A 25855-nucleotide genomic window follows, 5' to 3' on the forward strand; every position below is an offset into this window, starting at 1 on the left:
GAAGGTGGAGGCCTGGATCACACAGCCATCAGGAGGGCAGGTTTCCTGGCCTTAGATCTTCAGCCAGCTCCTCACAGCAGCAGAGCCCAAGGAGACCTAGAGGCAGGTCTCCAATCTTATCCCAGGGGATGAGGGCAGGATCCTCCATACACCCTGCAGCTGCTGCTCCAGCACTGCCCCACCAACGCTGTTATTCACAATAACCCTTCTGACATGTTATGGTGGGAGCACGGAGCCATTATCCAACAGCATCCTGGCAGAGAGCTGGGAGTGTTAATTACAGTTTGCTCTGTGAAGTCTCTCAGGTGCTTTGGCTGGGTACAGTGTTCGTCATGCCCTTGAGTGCCATGTGGAGCTGCCTCTCCTGGCAATGCAGTCTCCCAGGCCAGCGTGGCTGCTCAGCCCCAGCTTTGTGTTGGGACCACCTCCATCAGCAGTCTCGTGGGGCCAGGGAAGTCCTTGTGCTGAGGCACATGAAGGCACATCCATGCCTGCAGCCAAGCACTCCAGCCTCAAAGGGCTTGAGCCTACCAGGAGGGTCTCATGGAGTCAGTGATCACCAAAACTGGATAAGATCTGGTATGTTGTAAAGGAAACTGCCTCTCCTTCAGAAGGGGAGGGAGGGATGTTTGCAAAGTGGGACTGAGAAGTGACAACCACAGGAAGTCCTGCCACCTTCAAAGTCCAACTGCTCCCAACATACCAGCCAGGATGAAAGTGCCAACATCTCTATTCTGTTAATGAGGAACATGGCAGATGAAGACCATGTTTGCAAAAAAGCACAACTGTTTCACCTCTTAATCCCCCTACATCTGTGTTGAACCAAGATCCCTTGATACTCTTGGTCTCTAGGTCAGAGCATTTTACCTAAAGTCACCACAAAACTGCCATTTCACACCCAAACCCTGACCTCTACTTCCTCTCCTATGCCCTGATGGGTCCATAAAACTTACCATGCAGCACTCGCACCATGGTAGACAGGTGAGTGGGAGGGGGCAGGCACAGGGAGGGGTGCAGTGGGCCAAGCAGACAAAAGGAGTCCCTGGGATCACCAGTCACCAAAGATTGAACAAGTGCTGTCTCAGCAACTTGGACCCCACAGGGGTTCCACAGTGCTGGGGATTCTATCCCAGCAGGTAAGGTCCATGTGACACATGACACCAAGAAACCCACCTTTCCACTTCAGAGATACCTGCCTTGCATCCCGCTGTCTTGGAAGGGCGATACCTCAACCTGCAAATCTCAGGAATCATGGAATCATTAACGTTGGAAAAGACCTCTAAGATCATCTACTCCAACTGTCAACCCAACACCTCCACGCCTACTAAACCATGTCCCGAAGTGCTACATCTACATGTTTTTTGAACTCCTCTCCATCACCTCTCTGGGCAGCCTGTTCCAATGCTTGACCACCCTTTCAGTAAATAAATTTTTCCTAATATCCAATCTAAACCTCTCCTGACGCAACTTGAGGCTATTTCCTCTCGTCCTATCACTTGTTACCTGGGAGAAGAGACCGACCCCCACCTCTCTACAACCTCCTTTCAGGTAGTTGTAGAGAGTGATAAAGTCTCCCCTGAGCTTCCGCTTCTCCAGCCTAAACAACCCCAGTTCCCTCAGCCGCTCCTCATCAGACTTCTTCTCCAGACCCTTCACCAGCTTCGCTGCCCTTCTCTGGACACGCTCCAGCACCTCAATGTCTTTCTTGTAGTGAGGGGCCCAAAACTGAACACAGTATTCAAGGTGTGGCCTCACTAGCGCTGAGCACAGGGGCACGATCACTTCCCTAGTCCTGCTGGCCACACTATTTCTGATACAAGCCAGGATGCTGTTGGCTTCCTTGGCCACCTGGGCACACTGCCGGCTCACGTTCAGCCAGTTGTCGACAAACAGCCCCAGGTCCTTTTCTGCTGGGCAGCTTTCCAGCCACTCTTCCCCAAGCCTGTAGCGTTGCATGGGGTTGTTGTGACCTAAGTGCAGGACCTTGCACTGAGCCTTGTTGAACCTCATACAATTGACCTCGGCCCCTCGATCCAGCCTGTCCAGGTCCCTCTGTAGAGCCTTCCTACCCTCGAGCAGATCAACACTCCTGCCCAATTTGGTGTCATCTGCAAACTTACTGAGGGTGCACTCAATCCCCTCATCCAGATCATTGACAGAGATATTAAACAGAACTGGCCCCAAAACTGAACCCTGGGGAACACCACTTGTGACCAGCTACCAACAGGATTTAACTCCATTCACCACAACTCTCTGGGTCAGGCCATCCAGCCAGTTTTTTACCCAGCAAAGAGTATACCCACCTAAGCCAAAGGAGCTACTGCTCTCAGAGCTGCAAGGACAGGGGCTTTAACACAGTGTAGATATTAAGTGAAGACATTTACCAAGTACAGCGCAGACGTTAAGTACAAAGCCCAGGGCTGTCTGTGGCAGTCAGAGTCCTGGGCTGCTGCAGAACAGATGTGTTATGGCTTGAGCTCTGCGAACAGGAGAAGAGGCTGTGGGTGAAGAGTTCTGCTGCGATAGGCAAGGCTATTTCCAGTTTGCCTGTCACAGCTCTAAATTGGTGCTGCAGGTCTTACATCAACTAAGGGAGCTCATAGGGTTGAAGGGAGAGAAAGATTTAAGTGGCCTTCTTAATCATAGTGTGCCCCACGAGTCAAGAGACAAGGGCTCCTGATGATGTTGAGAGTGAGGAAAAACCAATGATAGTAGCAGGATATTGGGACAGGAGATCCAGGCTTCCCTGGACAGAGGCAGCAGCTGTCCTTGCCTCAGGAAGGCAGGAAAGCAGCTTCCAGCATTGTATGCCTACAGCTTGGGAATTTCAAAGCAGGTTAAGGGCATACAGGTCCATGTCTTCCTAATCCAAACTCTTTTCACCCTACTTCTCCTAGGAATGAATCAGGAACAAACCTCAAACAGCTCTTCTGTTTGCCCAGGTGAATTTACCACAAAAGCTGGTGAGCTTTGCTCTGAGCCCCTACATGGCCTGTAAGCAGCCCTTAGCAATTGTCTCACTGACTGTATGTAGTCTTAACTACAGGCTCATGTTGTGCAACTAGTCCTTTTGGTTTCTGCCAAGTATCTCTTAGGACGGATTCCTTCACTCACAAAATCCTCACAAGTATTTTTGACACTAGCTCTCCTGCTAAATTATTTCTGCATAAATAGTCACTGTTCTCTGCTTGCAAGTACTTTTGTGCCTGGAAACTCATTGACTGAAGGAAAGAAGGTCCCTGCAGCCTCGACACCTGTCCCTGAACTTGAGAGCACCATTTCTGAACAGTGCCAGACTTTCCCCAGCCTAATTAGGGCTGTCTGAGTCTGAGTAAAACCAGTCCTTCCCTGTGTGGCCAGATGCTGCATTGTGCTGCTAGCCCAGAGAGAAAGCAAGCAACTTAGGCTGTACTGATGGAATTCCTAATGGAATAATTAAACTCAAATAATTCAATTAACATTGCAATTGAGTAATTGCATTTAGAGCATTGCTGTAATTGAGCAATATTTGTATTGTCCCAGCAATGAGGATAGGCACAGTTGCCTTTCAACAGGCAGAGGGAGACAGATGGCGCTAATGAAGGGCAGAAGATAAATGCGAGGTCACTAGATTAAGTGCTCTTCCTTTTTTGGCTAGAGAAGAAAGTCAAGCCACTGTGATCCTGTTGCCTTTAAAAGCCTAAGTAACAGAAATAGAAGAGACTCTGTAGGATTGGAGGAGTCTGCTTTACCATTAATTGCTTTTTACTGAAAGCTCACAGCTCGCTTGGCATTGCATCAACAAGAGGGCAGCCGTGGTCCCTGCCCAGCTAGTCTGTTATCTTAATCGAATGCTGCTTCAGAGTTCAGACATCAGCAGAAAATGGGGAGCTAAGACTTCGGGAGGAATTTCTGCCTCCCTTAGCAACCTGAATGAACCTGCAGCCTGTAGGCCAGAAGTCAGGAGACCAGATCTCAGCAAGATAAAACAGAAAAATAAAACATTCAGTTTTAGGATGCCTCACTTGTTGTGCTAGGTGTAGCTGCATCTTGAGAGTCTGCAGGACAGACCAGTGAGGATGCGCTGGGCCAGTGAAGATGGCAGTTAAATTACCACCCATGCCATCCCCACTCGCATTGCAGCCCAGTTCTGGGGAAGAGTCCAAACTAGCCACCCCACTATCTGTGAAGTTTGACCCAAGCAAATCCACTAACTCTTCTCTCCCTAAAAAAAAAAAGTGGTATTGCAGTGAATGTAAAAGCTGGTATCTCCTGTTTATCTGTTAGTACTTCAGGTGCTGGGTGTTTGTCTTTCCCTTGAGGCTCAAGCTGATGATCAGCCTTGGGAGTTCAGGCACTTGGGTTTTCAAGGATTAGCCTCTAACCAAACAAGAGCTGCAGCTTACAACTTCCTTGCCTGTATTTGGAGATACAGGTGTTTCCTGGGAACGCAACTTTATCATGTAGCCTAAGGTGCTGGGAATGGAAAGGTTAACAGCATGGTTAACCCCTTCAAGTCTGTGAAGTCACTGCAAGCATGATGTACATCACCTCTAGCTACTCTGATCTGGACTCTTCGCAGCTCTGTTACAGCACCACAAATCTGCCCCTCTCTTCCTCTCCCCAGGCAATTTCAGTTTTGTTTCCCCACTCCCAGAGCTCTCGGATTTTTTTTTTTTTAAGAAAGAGGCAGCTGATACTATTGTTTGAAGCTCTTCTCCCCTCCCACTCTCAGCAACTTCTGAGCTCAGTGGTTAATTACTATGAGACCTCTACACCTCTATCAGTGTTAGCTGGAATTATGGTTTTTTACACCGTGCATGTCAACAAGCAGCTACATGGAAGATAAACCTACTGATGCTCCCACTGTTGGGGAAACAAGCATGCTGATTCAGGCACTATCAGGCATCTGAATCCATGTGGATGACACGCACATCCTGCTCTGCAAGAGAGCTCTGATCACCAGGGTCCATATTCGGTTCTCCTATGTCCACTGCAAGACAAATCCATAGAAACTAGGCTTTCTTAACTCAGCTCATTGCTCTCATTTGAGGCAAGTTGTCCACACGTGCAAAGCTGACTTAGTTTAACTGTACTTGAAATACATTTTGAAGGTCTTTTCCCAGGCACCCATAGCCAGGAAGGAGCACGGGACCCTCTCCAGGTGGGAGAGCACTGCTAACAACCCCAGGGTCTCTTCCAGCCTATGACTCGGGAGGGTAGCTGGCCATGGGCTGTCTGCACCTCAGTCCCCAGGCTGCCACTTGGGTTTGCAGAAAGAGAAAACAGAAGCAGGTCTGTTCCTTTGGGCACCAAATAGCTTGCTGTAGACCTGTGGCAGAGTAAGCCACAGAACTGAGTTCTGGCTCCTTTTCCTTCGAGGCACACAGCAACACAAGTATGAGAGGGAACAAACATGTCCTTGTGACTGGAAAGCCACATGATGGTGATGAGTCTGGATCTGACTCATAGCCCAAGTGACGCTGTAATATACCACCACTGGCCTGCTCCGTCCACCCGAGCACCGAGGCAGAGCTTTAGCATTCATGTCCATATTTACTGTAGGACCCCATTTTCCCATCACAAGAGCAATCCCAAATCTAGGGGGAGAGTTATCCTTGCTTACTGTAGCAGCTTGTCTTCCAATTAAGATCTTGCACACAAACTCATTCTCAGCTCTCTCAGGGAAATATTACCAGTGTTTCTTCAGTTGTGCTTGGGCTTTCTGTGTGCTTTGGTTTTATCAAGTGTTTGAGTAAGAACAACCAGCATTAGTGTGCTCCATAAAATCCTGATGGGCAACTCCAATAAGCCCAGACACATGCACAGTGGCATCATCATAGGAGCAACCCTAGTAGCTCTCTGTCTGAATCCTCCCTTTGAAAGTGGGGACTGTATTAACAACAAAAGCAGCAAAATCCCTGCAGTGGCACTGTTTTACACTGAGGCAGGTCACCTGAGCTGACTGATACTTCTGATAAACACTGGAAAAATCTCTGCAGGTTTGATATACCCTGCCCTAGACTTGGGGGGTAGCAAGGTCTAATTGCCTCAGGAAGGTCCCGAGCAGATTCTCATCCAGAGCTGTGTACTGCAATGGCTGATTCCTAAACTCACTAAATGCAAACAAGAGTTGGTCTGTTCCAGCATATTGCATGTTTGCTGGAAAAGTATGTTTTGGGGTTTCAAAGCTGCATTCTGGCTTCTGTAGGTGGGAATGCAGTTGCCATTTGCCCCTATTTCTGCCAGTAGTCCGTAGTTAATACATCTCCTCAGAACGTGGGCAGATACATATTGGAACTTTTTTTTTTTAATAAGAGAATGAGTGAAAAGAGCGCTGTTGTCTCTGTGTATATGTGCACGTGAAACATACAGCTCAACATCAGCAGGCGACAGTGCACATACATCTCCCATCTCTCTGACTACCCTGTTGCACACACTAGCTGGTGGAAAAGCAGTCACTACCAGTCTCAAGAGCCCAGTCTCCAAATTCCTTTGCTTTCCTTAAGGAAACCGCAAACCAGCTGATTTTCCTTCAGACTGAAAGAATTTCAAGTTGTGGGAAACAACAACAGAAAAATTATTTTGGCAAGGAAAAAGGAACTCATAGTCTTCACCCCCCCCAGCTTTGATCCAAGTTGAATTTTTCAGTTGTGCCTCTGGTCTTGAAGGGTGGGCAATGGGAAATAATTACTTGCAAAGCCCAATTTACTATCTAATGACTTGCTTCATATCAGCCAGTGAATGGCCCATTTGTACTTGGAAATGTATCCAGGTCCCGAAAGCCACAACCACTGTCATCTGTCAGTCAACAGCAAGTGCCAGAAGCCAGCTGCATGATGAGGAATAAGCTGCTCTCTATCCCTTTGAGAATGCCTCCAGATCAGTGGGTCACTGCTTTTGTCTTTGCTGCAGACCTGTTCTGCAGCCTTGGGGAAGTTGTCCTCCCCAGCCCAAAGGCAGGACTCAGCTATTCTGCAGCTTCCAATAGTAAAATCTCCACTTCACAGAAGAAAGCAATGCCTGCATGTCTAGCGAGAACGGTTTGGGAGAGACCGAGCAGCGTGGCTCTCTCTGGTGGCGTGATGCAGTATGCCAGCTTTCATTTCACCGGGCATCGCACACTCCGCCTGGAGAAGCGGTCACCCAGCAGCGCTTGAACGCTCTGCCACTTCTAAGCAGGGAACTCGCTTTCTAAAACTGGGTTGAATATGGCACACCCTCTTCCCCCTCCTGTTCTCTGCAGTGATATCTCCTGCCTCTGTGCCCACAAATCTGGAATTAAGTTTCTCCACCTCCTAGTGCTAACCAAGCTGATCACACAGGCTGCATCAAGGCTCACATGCAGGAGACAACTGTCTCCTGGCCATATGTTCCAATGGTTGACAGTACACCCTTTCTTCCCCTCCAGTTTGACTGACAGCATTTGTTTTATAAAGATCAAACCACCACTGCAGGGCTGTTGATCTGTGGGGGCTGAATGGCATGGTGCACAGTAGGCCTACGAGTTAACTTACTCAATAGATATTCTCTGTACAGAGGCCTCAAGTCCCACCAGCTCAAGTGTCCACCACAGCATGTAATGTTTATCACAGAAGCAGCCTTCTCCATGAATGTCTTGGCAGCATCCCTCCGAGGGAAGACATGGCCCTCACCACTTCTATACCTGTAAGTACAACAAGTAACTGGCCAGCAGAGAGTCCTGCAAGTTAGTGTCTCCAATAGAAAATTGCAGACATAGCACAGTTAAAGAGCACTGCCAAGGCTGTAGCTACCAGCGGGGGAGTGAACGCAGGGCCAGGGCTTTAAACTGCCACCCTCCACCCCAGGGACCTGCATGCCCTTCAGTTGAGGAACAAGGTCAGAGCCCACCAGGACCCCTCCCAGTCAAGCACCAAGTGGACAGAGCTGCTCAACAGATTGCTTCCTGCAGCCTGCCACCCCATCTTGCTCAGCAGTTCATCCCACAGGTGCTCTGATTTCAGTCCCATGCAGATCACTGACACTTTCGTCCAAGTGGTTCTGGACTTCACATAGCAGGCTACTGCCTGAAACACAGTGCATAGGTCAGCCCCATCTCCACTTCAGTCATATCCCCTCCAGTGAGTACCAAAAGCATTAGTCTGCTTCCAGGTAACAAATTATTACATGAAAAAAACCCCTACTCAGATGGTCTTTTAATTTTTTTTTCCTTTTGGTAGAGCATATAAGCAAGTAGATTCTCTCTTTTGATCCATATCACACTTTCTCATATTTTTATCAAGTACGCTGCTATATTACACAGCACACATCTTTGTATCAAGAAATACTATAATAAACTCATATGTAAGTGGTATTTAAGCTGGTCCATGATGCTTCCAGGGAGAACAATACCAACAGAAAGAAATCTAGCTTGGTAAATGCTGCCCAGGACCAGCCCCGATCATCCTTACGCTGCACTGCACAGCCTTCATTAACTTACAAATGAATTCCTGCTGTGTCTCATGGCTTTCTTCAGATGTTATTATTCCAGCCTCCAACAACATAAACAATTCTCTTGATTTAAGGAACTAGGCTGAGATGCTGCTTGACTGTGGCTTGGGGAGGGGCAACAGCATTGGAAAAGATGTTTAATTGAAGAAAACAAAAAAATTGCTTCCAAATAGAAGCAGAGGTCCAATTTAAATAAACTCACAGAGCATAAGCTGGAGAATTCATGGTTAAAGAGAACAACAGAAATGGAGTTTTGTGTATTACTTCAGCTATTCTCTTCATTCAGGAGGAGTTTTGTATTACTTCAGCTATTCTCTTCATTCAGGACCCATATCACAGCAAACAGTTGATCACCTTCATCTCTCTCATCTGAGCACTGGTTCAGGACAACCTTGCAGGATCTTTCTAGGTGATGAAACCCTTCTCTTCATCCAAGAGATGCCCTGCCCCGGTCTGAAGGTAGCACCTTGCTGCAGAATAAGAACAACTCTAATCCCCTCATTTACCCATTTACTGTTCTTAGAGCAAAGTCTTGGGGTTTTTTGTTTGGTTTTTGTTTTGTTTTGGGTTTTGTTTTTTAAATAAACAAGGGCTGCTCTAAATAGGGAAAAGGATAGAGGCAAGAAGGTGTATGCATGTGGGCCTAAAACTAGATGTGACATCCACTGTTCCAGGCCAGGGCACGGCAATCTGTCACCCAGGCACTTCACGCACTAGCTCTGCTTACCCAGAAACAGGTGCAGCAAGGACAATGCAGAGAGTCAGGCTGTTCTAAGCATTTGAGAGGGTTCGTGAACTGCAGCCACATTTCCCACTCCTCCCACACCAATTCTCCTTTCATCCACTGTTGATAAAAGTAATTGCTGTGTGTCACCTTGGGCTGACCCCTAGAGCAAGACAGGGTTCCCCGCTCAATAGATCTACATGACCTTGACCTTAGCACTCAGGTCCTCTTAGAGACCTCATAGCTATTCCAGGCACAGTCCCCTTCCCACAGCTTCTTTTGGCACAGGATTTCCAGCACCGGTAACATTCTAACAAAGGTATCTCATCTAACCTGAGGTGAGGGTGATCAACCATCTGTTCTGACCTTTCCCTTCAGCACAGTGGTTTTAAAGAAACTTTTATAATTTCTTTCTCCTCCCATTTGTGCTTTTGCCCAAGGCACATCACTCCTCCACTTTCACTGTCTCACTTCATCACCACACACACCATTTAGCCTGTCGCTCGCTGCCTTACAACACAGCTCCAGTCCTATGTGACTCCCTATGCCCCTAGCCGTGAATTCCCATACAGCTCTGCCTGCACCCTCCAGCCCCGCTGGTGCTCTCCATACCAAGGCTCAGAGCCTTGCCCAGCTCTCCACCACACACATCAGCGATGGCCTGCAACACCTTCACCCACATTAGTCACTGGCCTCCAAGCAGCTCCACAGATACACCATCAGCAAGTTACTAAAGGCAAATCACAATGCAAGTTGTACTTGGGGCCCAGGTAGCATTTTCAGTGTTTTCCTGTGACCTCCTGTAGCTCCTCTCAGCACCTCAGGTTCCCCCCTGAAGCTTGTTACAGTTCTGACAGTTGCTGCTGACCAAGAGCCGTACATCCAGCTAAGTCACGCTGACACGCCAGCCTTCATACAATGCCCATAACCCAGAACAAAACCATAAATATTTTTCGCCTTGTCAGAGCTTTCCACATCCAGCCATGGGATGGAAAACATTTCCCACTCATACAGCTTTCCCTCCTCTCCTCCCCACCCCAGGAATACCATGAACATAGCACATACTGTCCCTGCTAGCTCCCCTGCTTGCTTAGCTTCTCCCAGTGCTGCTCTGCAACCATTTAACTCCTCCTGGGTGGAGCCCTCTGGCTCCCAGGTGGCTGGGATCAGCTCAGGTGAGACAAGGTAGAGCTGACTATTCCAGGTGAAGTCAACACCTTGTTCCCCTCTATATACTTGCCAGCTTGCCACAGTGCCACCCAAGGCTCTTCTTCAGGGATATGGCTACAGGAATCAGAGTCCTCCAGGAAGAAAGTTATTGGTGAGGGGATCCCATCACCTGGGTCCCCAGCCAGAGAAAACCATGGGGGTGGTAGACTCGCATTACTTGGGCATGTGTGAAGGGTGGAACCCACCCAAAGCTCACAGCATTGTTAAGCTCACGCATTGATGGGTACATCTACTAGGGTTCCTAGTCTGCCACTGTCTGGGAAATGTCTGGTTTGCCCACATCGTCTCCTTATGAGTTAACAAAATCAGCTGTGTCCATCTCCATTCCTATCCTCTTCCTTTTTATGCAGCTTTCCAACATGAAAAGAATTTTCCAGAAGAGGCCTATGGCTCTTCTATGCTGAACAGCTGCAGGAGATAAGTTGCCAAATACAACCTAGCTGCCTTGGCAGTCTTTGCTGGGTTGTGATACCAGCAAGTTAAAATGGTGTGGATTAAAAAAAATGCTGATCAGCATCAAAAGCGAGCTACCAGGCTGCTGGGATCCACAAAAAGTCTCACAATTAAAGAGAGATGGTCTCTAAGGATTGTAGGTAGACAGTATCCACTACCGTGCTGGCAACTTCCTATGATCTTCTCTTCAGAAATGAGTGTGTGAAGACAGAGAAAAGAGATGAAAAGGAGATCTTGAGATGAGTAAGCCCAAAGTGGTCAAAGATTTCAATGGATTGAGAGAAATACTCCAAAACCAAAGGCACTCCTGTGTTGTCTGTATCACTGTTGCCCTGGACTGGATCTCAAAAACTTCTTTAAGTACTCATCTGGGACACAGAGAGACACATCAGGAAGCAGAAAGAAACTTTTCAGGCCTTGGGCAAGGCTGAAATTCTGAATGATTCTGACTTTTTCTGAATTGGCTCATTCCTTCATAACTCCCCTTGCACCAGGGAGCTGTGGGGCTGGCTACGTTTGAAGCATAGACTCAAGCAGATTGCACCCATGCCAAGAGGTGCCTCCTCAATTCTGTCAACAGTCCTCACACAGCTCTGCCTTGACCTGCAGCATCTGCTGCTTTTGTGCCATAGTCCTTCAATATAACTGCCTTAACACAATCCAGGTCCTGCCTGTGGTGCTCCTGCTTGTGTCCCCTTCCCATGCATACAGACAGGATGCATAGTAAGGGAGAACAAAGTGCTTCACCAGGCATTAAGCTGAGTGTCAGGAGATGAATCACACACTTCAACATTTGACACATCCAGCAAGGGTCAGATATGTCAACTGCAACCTGTGAGGAGACTGGTGAGAAATACCCTAATGTGAGAACAACTGAGGAAAGTGAGATAAAGCACTTAGGAAAGGAGAGAAGAGATCAGAGTCCCCTGAAACAAGCATGGAACAAACAATCAGGAGGGAAAAGGAAAAATGGGGACTGGCTGTTCTGCATCACAATCTGAAAGTAAAATTTACCTGAAGGAGAAGACAAAGAGAGAGAAGAGAGACACAAAGAGAGAAACTGTCTCCTGTTTGTGAAGATTATAGGAAAGAAATAACCCAACCCCTAGCAGATTCCAGGCACCTCCCCTGGAGCCAAGACCATAGGCAGACAACAGTGGCTGACTGTCTGTGGCAGCAGCTCTTGAAGGGGATCCCAGAGAATAAGGATGAATCCAAGCTGCAGGTGCTGCAGAGAAGAGGGTAAAAATCTGCCAACACCAGCAGGTTCAAAGGCACCCGCTCCAGCATGAGGAGGTGCACAAGCAATGGATATGTGAGCACACAGTGAGCCTGGTGGACATGTTTGAGGCGCTGCCTGCATGGCTCGGCATTGATGCATGCCCTTGCCCATCAGTCTGTTTTGCTGTATATCCAGTAGCCCACACTGCCAAACATCCAGAGTAGATACTGCTAAAAGCAGTCACCTGCTACCTGAATGAGAAAATCTGGGAGGCCTTGGGGACAGAGGTTACTTCACTAAGAGCTTCCTTTGTGTATTCGCACTCCTCTGAGTGTCAGCGTGCACCGCAGAGCTCTGTTTTGCCCACAGGAGTCCAGCCTCATGCACTGAGCATCCAGGCCCAAGGTTAGATGAGAAAGACAGAAGCAAGACCAGTCTTGTCTCCTTACTTACTCTGTAGGCTGTAGGGGAGAGATCTTTCTGTACACATAGATACAGCTTAGTTATTTTAGATAAACTTTATCTGGAGGGAAGCAGATACTGATAAAGCAGTGTTTCACACAATGAAAGAAGTACATAGAAATTTTGGATACAAACTTTAAACTGAACAGCATAAAAATGAAGTAATCTTCCTTTTAAAACAAATACAAGGGGTATATGATGATACCAACAACAGACCTGGAGGAAGATGGGAATGAGAGCAGCCCAGAAGCTAGACTGCAGATTTAAGGGGGGGGAAAAAAAAAAAAAGTTGTTCCTCTGTCTCAGATGTTTATATGGAGCAACTCTTCTGGGTTTTCTCTTTCTCAGGCTGTAGAATGAGGTAAATATCTTTGCCTCAGAAGCTCAGTATGTGGACAAAGGGGAATATGAAGAGGTGAAACACACAGAGCAAGCTGGGCTGTGTACTTTAACACAACACCATAGTTCTGACAGAAGGCAGGAACAAGTCAAAATGGGAATGGTGGCTCTGCCACCACAACTGGAGGACAGAATGCATGAACAAGGCGAGATGACAACCTGCAGTTTATTGGGATACTACTGTAAACAGCCTCTATCTCATTTCCACAGCTACAGTACCCTCTACTTAACTGCAATACATTTAATCAAGATGTTTCTTAGGGAACCAAATAAAGCTTGATGATGCTTAATGGCTGGGGCTTAATGGCTAGGTTGTTTAACTGGGCTCATAATTTTGATTAATTAAGATGCCTGCAGGTGTTGGAGTGGTACTTAGGCAACAGCTTTGATGTTCAGAGGTAAAGGGGGTTTTGTATCCCCTTCAAAAGAATTCCTGCCAGTGCTAGTTCAGCAAAGCAAAACTGCCTCAAGCCCTTGCAAAAAAGTTAACTCTCTTGTAGTTGGCAGTAGCCCCCAGATTTCTGGGAAGCTTGGCAGCCTGCATGTCCTTTTGACCAGTTTTCTCTTGGGATGCTCTATGGAAAAAAAAACCAAACCACCCAACCTTTTGCCTAGGGCAGCCTCTCTCTCCTTGATAGGGAGGAAGTAAGAATGTGAGAGGATCTCCGGCTCATGATGGTGCATTCAGGCAACGGAGCCAATCAGAAGAGCAAATTGCCCACCCCCAGACCAATGTTCCTAGTCTATTGAAAATAGCAGTAGAGCTTATGCTTTTGCGCAGTGGAAAATATGAAGCCTGGCTTCATATGTGCATATGGCTTCATATGAGTTTGTCCCCTCTGTTCATATACCCTAACACTGTGATTTCAGCTTGCCCCTGCCAGCATATCTCCCTTTCCCTGCAATACCTTCCCTATCCTGCTATGTCACCAACTTGCCAGCTTCCCCTCATGGAGTGGTGATGACCTGCTGTAGCCTAGAGTATGGGTGTACAGAGTGACTGGCCAGCAGGTGCAAGAAATCACACTAGAACATCCCCCTTAGGCAGTATTAATTTGTACTTCCCTTTCCTATTCAGCAGCCAACTTTCTTATAAAAAGTACTTATGTCAGATTTTTGTCTCTTGAATGCAGATAAAAAGCCCCTAGGTTAAATAATATTTGGGGAGAAAATAGGACATGGATACCAGTGTGGGATATGCTCATTTCCATACAAAACTAAAACACCAGAGAGAGGTACAATGAGCCTCATTGTTGTTTTCGGTACCAAACATTGACATTAAATTAAGCAGAACTTGAAGATTTAAGGCTTAGTAAATTAATACTGCCAACTATAAAGGCAACATTACCTTGTGGATAGAGCACTGGAATAGGGCTCAGAAGAGCAGAGTTATACTCTGCTTTGCCATGGATTTACTGAATTAATTTGGGCAAATGTTATCTTCACATGTGTATAAATTACAGGTCAATCTTCCACTTTTCTTGTAATCTGTATAAGAAATGCAAAAATCAAGCAGCATATAGTCTAGGGACCACAAAGACAACATTTTTCCAAGAAACAGCCTTACTGTAACTTCTTGGCAACCACAGGCAGTACAAACTAAGTCAGGAGGAATGATCTCAGCCTTTTCATACATCTGCATTGTTTCCCTCCACCACAACTTTGTAGAGTAAGAATAAGAGACATTCAAATGCAATTTATGGAAACTTAAGCAAATACAAATTGGAGTAGCTCCTTGGTGTTACTAGCATATTCGATAGCTTGTGATAAATCATAACTGAGGTATCTGCTTTCCAATGCATTAACACTAAAGCAGAGGTTGGGTAGTGTTATTCTGACCCAAGCAATGGGTCCACTTTTAAGGGAAGTGGTTGAAATGTCCAGATACCAGCTTAATTTGTCCTAGAGTTATAATGCAGCATATTACAAACATACTGTGAATTCTGAAAATTCCTGACAAAACAAAAAATATACCTAGAAACTCACTGTCAGTGTCTTCAATCCATCATGGAGAATTCATCTTCTCATTACAGCCTGCCACAAATTTAGCTGCATGGGTACTGCCTGCAACCTAGCTGGTCAATTATTTTCCTCTACTTCTACATCAGAAGAATGCAGGACCCAAGCCATTTTGTTTTCAAAGTGCTTACAAGCTTTTGGTTAAGCGTACCTAAAGTCCGTCAACATGCAAGGCCCTGCTTGTCCTCTCCACTTTGATCATTGAGCAAATACCTTTGTTTCCTGCATGATTAACAATGTTAAATGAATATATTTGCGCAGCAGCTAGCAAAAGAAACATTTTGGTTACCCATCTCTGTAGCTCTAGATTGGACCTGAAGGTCAAAGAAAAGCTTTTGCCTCATTTCAGTCCTTTAAGGGATGCTTTGTTATGCAAAGTTGCTCTTATCTCACTTTTAGGAAGTCTCTCGGGACATAACACAGAGAAGGCAGAGTGAAAGGTAACTGGAACTGTTCATTAGAACACACTCTTTTATTAATGAAGAAAGATCAGAAAAATAGCTGGAGGGACAGCAGGTGAATAGACGACACTGAACCATACATTGTCAAAAATTGTTCAAAAGGGCTGAGCTGTTCAACAATCCAACTATAGTTGGTTACCTTGTTCTGCCAGTGTAAAAGAGCCTCAGATGTGGATATGGATCCCTGAAGAGCTTTGATCTTCTCATCAAGAAGTAACTAAGAGGAGACTATGAACTGGCCCCAGTCCCAGCATTAGAGGCCAAGCAAGAATATTACCATTTGCAAGTCTTGCAACAGTAACTAAGCACCAGACTCATTGGCCAGAGCCTCATTGTGCTACTTATCAGCCATAACCACAAAAAGACTTCCTCTGGCTTATAGAATTGTAATCTCTTATCTTCTGATTCACAGACCCTGTATCAGACTGAAGGAAGCAGAACATTAACCAGAGCAGCGCAAGAGCTGGACAGCCTCAGCTTATAGAACCTATGGGTGCTATGTTCCTCCTGACTCATGCAATTCCTCCAGGGATATTCCCCCCCAGACTGTTCAAGGGAAACAATCTACTATTTCATGACCGGTTTGGTTTCAAGAAGACTTCAAACTAAGAGATTACTTTTTGCAAACTTTCTCTATTCCTCTATCCATCAGATAAAATTTATGAAATCAAACTTCCTTGATACTCTCAAGGTGACTTCCAAGGTCTCCTCTTCAGAGAGAAAACGAGCTTTACCATTCTTGCTGTCTACACGGTAGGGAAGGTGCAGCAGCAGCTTCCTGTAAAAGAGGACACAGTGAATTTCAATGTCTCAGACTGAGTGAGCAATTGAGATGGCATTGCAAGTTACTCTTGCAATTTGCCAATCAGTATACCAAGGAATGTTCTTTCAGTGTATTTTGTTCTCATGACAGGTTGTGGGGTTCCTGCAATACCTGCTGCACAGCTATACAGGCCCTGAAATATTTCCAACACTATTCCTTTCTTTTGGCTGTGGCTATGACAACAGTTTCCAATGATGGATTGTAGGCTCTCTCCACTGTTCTTGCTTTTGCACAGTGCTGCATTTTAAATCAGAGGAAGGAGGAGCTGCATTGATAATGCTTTCCTGGTGGTAAAAATCTGAATAATGCCTAAAGCCTGAACATATCTTCAGGAGTTTGTCTTCTCTAGTAAAAAGAAATAAGTGGTGCAGCCTGATTAGAGACTCTGGCCAGTCCAGTTTCACAAAGGTTATGTCTACTCTCCAAAGCACAGTTCAGGTATGAGAATAGACTTACAGTTATGAAGTTGCTGGCATTTTAACCTACATTGAAGATTAATTCAGTGATCCCCTACCTGTGGCTCAGGCATATACTACACAAAGAAAGGCTGGATCTTGGACTCAGGAATTATTCCACAGTCCCTCACTATGTTAGACATACAGCTTTTCCTGGAATGGCTGACAAGCCTTCTGGTTTATACCCTCATGAGGATGTCTCAGTCTGGACCCATTCAACTCTTCCCATTGATGACAGTACAAACTTATTTGCTCATGAAGAGTCTGGACTCTTTCCCCTCTTATCCCGGGCTTATATATTAACAATATGAATGATGGGCCAGTCTTGGACCTCCACTCTACTGACAGTGCAAACAGAATCAAGGACACTTTAGAATCAAGAGATCTGCCCAGCCAAACTCTACAAAGCCCCACAAGACAACATGGTAGCATGGATGGGGGTTAGTTTAATCTGGGGTTTAAGTCATGCTGATTCTTTTTCAGGCCTTTTCAGCTGTCTTATAGGAGCCATGGCTGAAAGAGGTACAGTCAAAACACCTTTGCACCCCACCTACTGAAGGCAACCATTTGCTAGAATTTGGAGAAGTCCTTAAAATCAGCTTGGCTTAGAATCAGCCCCAGGTCTACAGAGTTGAAAACAGTTCCTTTGAGCCCTCCTACACATCTGTGAGAGTACAGTGTTTTTTGGTATGTAGAACTTGAAATCTTGTTTGTTTCTTTCATACTGAGAAGACTTGCACTTATATTTGTGAAAGCAGCACTGGCTCAGGCTGTACCCAAGCAACCATTACATTTACGGCAAACTTTTTATTTGCTAGGCTTGTGACTAGAGACAGCTGGATGCTAAGAAGATAACGGCAGATATGAGTCACCAAAAAGATAGAATTGCAAAAGAAAAAGGATGCTGAGGATTTCCTACATCTGCAGTATTGCATTAAGCTACCTCTTTTACTACCTATAGGTTCCGCAAGTCATTAGCTGAACAATTATTCCTCCTGATTTTCCAGTTTCAGAGCTAGCACTTCCAAACACTCTTCCACTCCTGTTGCATCTTTGGGTTAAATCCAAGCAGGGGGTAACCGACTCGGCCTGGTTTTGTCTGTGAGAAAGGTGGCTTTTCTATAGTCAGTCCACTAGGGACAGAACTTATTTAGGCCTTAATCCATGGCCTGCACCTTGAATTTATTTGCAGGAAGCTATTTGTATATGAATCTTCCCACATCCCATTCAATGCAGCAAGTCAGCCCAGAGAGGATTAAGCTTTCTTATGAAAGCACTCTATTGTGAAGAAGGACTTAAAGCAAAACAGACATAGGCATTATTTGGAAATCTCAGGCAGGGCAATTGCACACTGAGGGAAATATGGAGGAAGACTGAGAAGTCTGAGAGTATATCAATCAGTTTATTATCTTTGTAGGTTTGAAATAGCCCTATAAAAAAAGAACTCAAAGGAAATCTCTTTAGGGAAACCCTGTAATGTTTCCATCTCTTCATCCACGCCTGGATATGTCCACAATTTGGCTTTCAACTTCTGAAAATGTATCTGCACATTTTTGACCATCTTCAGTTATATATTTGTACAAGTTAGTATTTAGAAAGCAAACTCCCCAGAAGTCCTTCAAGACCATGTACAAAATGTCTGGCAGTTTTTTGCCAGACATTTTGGGCCCTTGAAGCCTTGCTATTTAAGTAGCCAAAATCTGTCTTAAAGCTATTTTTGCTAGAACAGTATCACAGATTCAAAGCTAGCACACTATACACCTATGGATGGACTATGGTTGTTTTTGTCTATACCTATTTCTCATGTGCAATTAATAATCCAATCTTCATGTTTAGGTTTGCTTTCCACACAGCATTCAGTTGAAGGCTTGGTTAAACCTCCTTTCAAACAAGATATTAACTGTACTTCTATCAATTGTGTTTCACTTACTTTTTGGTAGTTCGAAGGTCAAGAACCCTGTCCTGGATATCTAATGTGATGTCTGAGTACTTTGTCTCTGGCAGCTTGATTTTAATCTGAAATGATAGGCAGAGGTAAAGCTGTGATTAGATATGTAGCCCTACAAGCCATAAAAGATCTCATTTTCATGAATATTTTGATTTAGTGTCAAAGAGCAACATTCTGAGTGGGTAATTTGTATCAGAGAAAATATGACAGTGATAATCATTGCTTTCAATAGCTTAGTGATGTGTATTCATATATCCTATTTTCTTCAAAATCCTGAGCTGATAATATACTTGACAGGTATTCTACATCCAGTAAAACCCCCTGGCTTTGTGTATTCCAAGGACAGCTTGCTTCAAGAAAAATTGCACAGCAGTTCTACCTGTCCTGAAGTTCAGAAAGCAGGGAGGTCTTTGATCATATAATAATGGGACAGGATCTAATACCTTTAAAGATTGTCAGTATTGTAGCATTCTGCTAACTCGCATACCTTGTAATAAATGCAGGCAGATTAAAAACATCTCCTTCCCAGCCCCCCTCCCCTCCAAAATTGTGTCCAAGATGAAACTTCATCTTAGAGCTACTTTTTATTTCCCTCAAGTCTGTATGTGGCATATGTATTTACACAGATTCTCTTGAGTACATTAGGTCCTTGAGGAGACACACATGAGTTCCTCAGGTTAGTAAGTGTAAATATAATCTACAAATGCTTGAAGAACTACACTAAAATCCTACAGGAGGCCAAAGGCAGCAATACAGCTTGGTGTTTACATTCTGTCCCTCAAGAAGATGGCAAGATTGAAAAGAGCAGAGAAAGAGCACAAAGAAGGGATGGGAGATACAGGTTCAGCTCACCACCATATCTTCACAGCAGGCTGTGGAGGGGTCTTTCCTGCTCATCCCAAAGAAGACGTCCTCTGTTCCCACACACTGTTTGAATAAAATCTGATACCTGAGAAAGAGAAGTAGTTGCCTAATAATACTGGAGAAGGGACAGGAGACTAAAGGAGATCGTATTTCTCAGAGGACCGTAAATATTCTCATCACATTGTCTCTCCTCCTCTTCAGTCTCCCTTCAAGTCTTCAGCCCATCTGCACTGGGTTTCTGTTCAGAGCCATGACTGAGTTAGCTAGAAGACAGGTGAAGATCATTCACTCCACCTTCCAAGGCACTCACTTTGCTGCCTCTACTTCACTAACCAGCCTTTGCAGGATCAGGTAACGCATCCTAAGTGAATACGATACTTATCAACTAGTCAAGCACCACAAACTCTTGGGAAAGAGATTTGAAAAGGATGCTGTCGCAATTACATGTGTTCTGTTCTGTCATTCAACATATTCTTGCAGCCTGAGCATAACACTCTTTTGTCAAATTTTAATTCTTTTGCATTCGCCCAACATTTATTTTCTACCCCTCCACATCTACAAAGTGTAGAATCACGTACTCCCTTGCTCTTGATACTTAATGAATGAGGAAATTCAAACTAAAGATTGCATTTAGAACATACATTACTCCTACTAAATTGAGCAAAATAAGTGGAATGGGTGACTTCTCTAAGCTGTTGGAAAGAGTATTATGGGAAGTCTTTTTCACATCTCCAGTGTTCATATGCATATGTAATAATTCCTAAGTCAATGAGAAATCTGTCTAATAGCTCTGGATGCACCTCTCTAGCCATCTGTTTTCCTTTTGGGCCATTTTCCTTGATTCAATTTGATGAACTGTTACAAAGACTCATACTCTCTTTTCATCTGTGCAACTCAGGTCATAATTGCTTGAGGCTAGAGAAACAGTGCATTTTACACAGCATGGAGGGGAAGGGTCAAAAAATGGCATAAGAAAAGCTTCTGTTGTGCCCACAATACAAAGAGAGCATGTTCTGTACCTCACAGGTGATGGTTTCAAGAACAACTGTATGTGAATCTATAGGTGAATGCCAAATCATTTTCAGAAATGCTGATTCTAAGTTCAGGTGGGTTTCAGTCCCATGCTTAGATCAGGAAATTGAACACCTAATGGCATGACTTACACGCAGAGAAAAATGAGGATTCTGGGTTACAAACTAGTGTACAATATGCAGCTTCATGGGCTTCAGTCCGTCTGCTCCAGCATTTAGCGCTCCAGGATTTGGCATCAGAGCACAATGATGAGAAATGCAAAGGGTGCTTTGCGGATTCACCCTGAAGGCTTTCTGACCTCTACGAACTACAACTAATATGCCTGACTGTATCTATTTCAAGAACATTTTTGTTATTGTTTTTCTATGAGCAAGGGAAAAGACTGGTTTTAGGCTGTCCCTTGACAGACTAAGACTGAATGACAAGATTTAAAAGTTCAAAACTGCCTGCATATAGCCTTCCTTCCTGTAATACTACTTGTCTCTAAAGAGCTTAATTCTTTGAAATGCAAATATAAGTTGGAATACTTTATGAATTTATGAGTATGAAAAATGAATGCATCCCAGCTGCAGTGGGAAAAGACAGGTATTTCACACAAATGGCTAGTAAATTGTTTTGCTGGCCTACTTCCCCTCCTAATCTCACTTTATACAAGTATCTGACACTGCAAGTAATCTTATGATGGGAAAAAACAACTCTACATTTCTGTTATGAGATCAGAAGATTTCCAAGGGAGAGGTTAAAATCACTCCTCATGTGTTGCTTTAGATGCAACACTGATATCCTTCCTTTCTCCTTCCATGACACAAGCTTTTCAGATGGCTGTTTCACTCAAATGCAGTAGATGCTGTTTAACTCACATTTCCATTAATGCTATCTAAAGCCCATGCAGGCAGTCTCAGCTCACTTACTCTGGCTGTTCTCTAGGGTCCCAGGTATCATCAAATTCAGATCCTTCTGGGACCTCCTCTGTATTCCAAATAGTTTTCCTGTTTTCAGATTTCACTTGAAAAGTACCTGTAAGTGACAAGAAAAATCACACTGTCATATTTTGGAATGCCTCTATTCCTCTAGGTTTGCTGAAAACTTAGATTTTTCTAGGCTTTAGAAAAATCTTTGTATTAAAAGCATTCTAGTTAATGATTACAGGCTCCTTCACCTCAGTATCTTATGAATGAGAATTTGCAGGGGAAGGATGTTTTCTCTTCCTTTCCCTTAAACCTCCTTTAGCCAACCTCTATGTCAAGAAAAATCCTCCTTTCAGACATAAAATATCTAGCACTTCAAAATGGGTAAAGTGTTGAAGTATGAAATATTTCTCTTCCCCAAGCCCCCTGACATGAGATTTTTAAGTGAGCAAAGTAATTTACAAAAGGACCTCCTCCTCACATAGAAATCCAGTTCTTCCCATTAATTATTGAGCACAGCCCAGATAAGGTACTGAAGACACATGAAAGTTCAGGGGCAGAATACTGTGGTTTATGCCTGTCCTACATGGAAAAATATATTTTCTAGTAAGCTGGTAAATCTGCACTGGAAGGTTTTTATAGTAGAATCTCTGGTTATTGTTGGAATCCCAAGCAAAAATACTCTATTTGCCACAGTTCCTTTCCTGCTACACTCATCCTGGTCCTTGCTGACCTTTCTTATGGCTCATAACTAAGCTGCCCAATAATGTGACAGTATTAGCTCCAGGAAGAACTTTACATTAACTTTGCCAAGACTAAACTTGTCTTCCTTTCTTTCCTGAGTACAATCCAAGGTGTTGACAAAAATTTAGGAACCCTCAACATATTTGTTTTCATTGTCTGAGAGTCTGCCTTTCTATATGATGCCAGAACACCTGGAGTTACGTAAAGCACGTCATTGTCCAGGGTTTCCAGGCAAAGAACTAGGTGTAGGAAGGAGAATAACTGAAAATCGTGTCTTGGTCTGTTGAGGGCAGCACTGAACAAAGCTTCTATTTTTTCCCATGTGTGGTCTAAATAGCGTTGTGAAACTTTCTGGGGGGAATATAGTATGACTGCATTTCACAGTACACTTCATAGCTCTTCCTCCTCATAGGCATAGGCTCAGTTCCACGCAGTTTACTCCATGAAGATACTTTCAGTTGAGTACTTAGAAGTCCATCCTCCTTGTTTGCTCTAAATGAGCATTAACAATTCTGTGAGAGTACTTATATGGAGCCTTTTGCTACTCAGTTATGATTCCCCTCAGCCCATGACCAGGCTGTGCTCTGTACTCTGTTTATCATTGCCTCTTGAGGCTGCTGTGCTCTGGAGTTACCCTTTCTGTTTCTCTTTGTATATTTTGCAGTTAAGCTTTCAGGAAAAGAAGAATTTTACAGTGTAATTGTAAAAATGTAATGCTATTTCCATCTCAAAGGTCAGTGACCACTCTCTTATTGAAGCAAACCCCATCAGTGATAACTTACTGCAGCTGTTATAGTCTGCTAATATGGGACTGAATGCTAAAACATACAAACACTCCTCCTTACCAGTGGTCTCTTTCTTTACTGGTCCAATACTACCAGGTGTCATGGTGCTAACAGAACAGTGTGGCTGCAAAAAAGGCAAATGGAACTTCAATTAATTTTCATAGAGCCCAGCTCAGTAACAACAATAATGTCAATAAATATAAAATGTTATCTGAGGTCAAACAAGTCCCTGGTAGAATAAAAAAAATATTATTCCACAATTTCATGACCAAACCACTGAACATTCTCTCTTCTTCACTCTCACCCAGCAGAAAGTGACCTTGACACACTGGGTTTAAACAGGACTCTCAGAAGCACAGTACTACAGACAGACGTGCTTTTTGAGTATTAGTTTCCATGGCATTTTGGCAAAATTTCCATGCTTTGCCTGCCATGAAAATATTGCAGGAAACCAAGGGTGCTATGTGAAAACGCCATCACAGCATTTGGATTCCTTTTGACAGTAGAGATCATATGAGGCAACAACATTTTCCTCTAATTATGAATCAATTTAGTGCTAATAGGCCAATGTGAGGAATTTCTATATATATGAAGATTCCCTGGCTTGATAAAAGTGCCTCATATGCACAGAACATTAAATTAAATCAAAATAAAGATTTCAATTTACCCAGATTGACTCAGACTTAATTGACTTCCCTTGTGGCAATTTTCCATTTCTGTCTCTGAAGTGTCATTCATTTTATTAATAAGATGTAAACAAATTCTTTTAAAATCAGGATGTTTACTGCAAAGACGTACAGCAATAACACTAGTTTTAAAAGGCAGGCATTAAACAGCTGAAGGGTAGTTAGAGTGTGAAGGACCACATCTACCACCTACTGAAAGGAAATTTCAAGGGATATGCACCCCTTTTATCCCAAATATTACTACCATTGCCGCTACTAGTGCACAACTGCTGGGTCACCCAGCTGGCTCTTTGTTGAGGAGTGATTTGCAGGAACACTGAGTCATTTGCCATTTTTGTTATCCATGTCATAACGTGACTTGCTCAAAATCCTAAGAGACTTGGCAAAGTTTTGAGCCATCACAGAGGCCTTCTACATTGTGATTGTTGGCACCTGTGGCCCTCCTGGGATATTGCTCCCCAGCACACATGCGCGCCTAGATAAAAGCAGCAGTTGCATATTGCAGGAACAATGTACATTTTCCAAAAGCTGTGATTTTCATCTAGTCCTGAGATGAATTGATATAGAAGAAGGGAAAGATATTTCTCTCATTAATCATTCAGATCATTCACCTTCGAATGATTACTCACCCTTCCCTGTTCTACAATCACCAACATATCTATTGTACTTTAGTGATCAATTATCTCTATAGTTCTTCAATGCCTGACACGCAGAATTAGTACACTCAGTTGCCTCTAGATATTATAGTCTTTACTCAGAAGTTGAGCAGCAACTTTTTCCCCTTCATATGAAGTATTTAGCTGTAATTGCCTTCATCTCTGGCAGACTTCAGAGAAAAGTAGGGAGACATGTAAAGTATGTAAAGCTCTTCCAACTACATGTTCGCATTTCCTCCAGGCTGAAAAATTAAATCTCCTTCCCATTTTGTGGTCACAATCTCTCCTTGTTTTCCTGGGGCATCTTCCTTACTCTCTTAGGGTACTTTTAGGGTAACAAGCTCTTGTTACCCTAAAATTATCTTCTAGCTGTTTCAGTCAGTCCAAAACGTTCTAAGTTTTTCATTCTCTTTTTACTCACTCTGGGAAAAGAGAGATTTGCTTCTCCTCAGTTAACAAGGTTAGGCTATGGTACAACATGTAAAAGAAACAGCATTTCTTATGAAAGACTCACCACACATTCATCATCATCATCATCATCTTCTTGAGCATCATGAAGCAGTTTGGCAAGGAACTGCAGAGCAGAGCCTGAGGAAACACTATCCATATCAATACCCACTGGTCACCTATGCAGAAAAAACAAATGACAGATGAAGAAAGAATGTGTTCTGTACTATGTGTAAAGCACAATTTTCCTGCTGTGTATTCTGGAAGGACAAAGTTTAGCCAAGCTCTCGCATGTGTACAGTCAAAACATATATAAAGGAACATAATCAACCTTTCCTCTCTATGTGCAGATTTATACAGTCTTTTGCTCCACAGGCATTAGTTGCAATCACAGCTCAAGCCTTAGCGTGACTATTAGCTCTAGTAGACCCCATGTCAACATGAATTTGCAGCTACTACAGCCTAGGTGAGGGCAGCAAGACGCCTTGGATCAGGGCTGGCACTGAGGGGCCAGGCAGAGGCCTTGACGCAGGTTCTCTGCCGACCTGCCTTGCTCCAAGCAGGCTTAGGACAGCCCCAGCCCCAGGCCCAAGCTAAGGGCGAACGGAAACACAGCGCCAGGGAAACGCGCCCCCACGACGGCCGCGCTTTGCTCTCAGGCTGGACAGCGGCTGCCGACCCCGCGGTGCGGGCAGCATGGCAGCTCCCCCTCCCACAGACGCACCAGGCGCGGCCCGGCCCGGCACAGCGGCCCGGCCCGGCCCGGGGCGGCCGGGTCTCCAGCGGCAGCCAGCAGCCGCTCCGGCCCGCCCAAGCGCCCCGGTGCCGCCGCACGGCCTACAGCCGACACCGGCCGCGCCCCCCGTCACCACAGCGACGGGGCGCCGCTGCCCCTCCTCGCCTCTTGTAGCCTCGCGAGCCAATCCGACCGGGCCGCCCACGAGCGGCGGCGGGACTAACCAATAGCTGTTGAGGGCGGGAAGCCCCGGCCGGTGGTTGGGAGGTGGGGGAGAGGGGCGGGTGCAGAGTGGCCGTAGCGTGCGTCATCCGTGCGCGCGGCGCCTGGTGGCTGTGGGTGGTGCGGCG

The 25855-nt window shown here is 44.8% G+C and overlaps 1 protein-coding gene across 3 annotated transcripts; it reads right to left on the reverse strand.

The window, feature by feature from the left end:
• Nucleotides 1-15374: 15374 nt before the first annotated feature.
• DNAAF6 (dynein axonemal assembly factor 6) lies at nt 15375-25829 on the reverse strand. Of its 3 annotated transcripts, none has more exons than XM_072876781.1 (7): nt 25730-25829; nt 24837-24948; nt 23041-23104; nt 21455-21560; nt 19500-19596; nt 18630-18715; nt 15375-16199 (listed from the first exon to the last, which is right to left on the reverse strand). In XM_072876781.1, exons 2-7 carry the CDS (start codon nt 24927-24929, stop codon nt 16070-16072), a joined length of 576 nt encoding a protein of 191 aa, XP_072732882.1. In that variant the 5' UTR covers nt 24930-24948; nt 25730-25829; the 3' UTR covers nt 15375-16069. The 3 variants fall into 3 exon arrangements, with proteins under 3 accessions (XP_072732882.1, XP_072732880.1, XP_072732879.1); XM_072876779.1 differs by lacking the exon at nt 25730-25829 and adding an exon at nt 25101-25464; XM_072876778.1 differs by lacking the exon at nt 25730-25829 and adding an exon at nt 25494-25696 and having other exon boundaries at nt 15376-16199.
• Nucleotides 25830-25855: the final 26 nt, after the last annotated feature.

The sequence above is a fragment of the Ciconia boyciana genome, chromosome 12, assembly GCF_034638445.1.
Source record: "Ciconia boyciana chromosome 12, ASM3463844v1, whole genome shotgun sequence".
Lineage (NCBI taxonomy): Eukaryota > Metazoa > Chordata > Aves > Ciconiiformes > Ciconiidae > Ciconia > Ciconia boyciana.

Coding starts and splice junctions, on each gene's coding strand:
- DNAAF6 (XM_072876781.1), bottom strand. CDS start 24,929: ATGGATAGTGTTTCCTCAGGCTCTGCTCTGCAGTTCCTTGCCAAACTG. Junction 23,105..24,836: donor ATGATGATGATGAATGTGTG/GTGAGTCTTTCA, acceptor CCTTTTTTGCAG/CCACACTGTTCTGTTAGCAC. Junction 16,200..18,629: donor GACCTTCGAACTACCAAAAA/GTAAGTGAAACA, acceptor CCTCTTTTACAG/GAAGCTGCTGCTGCACCTTC.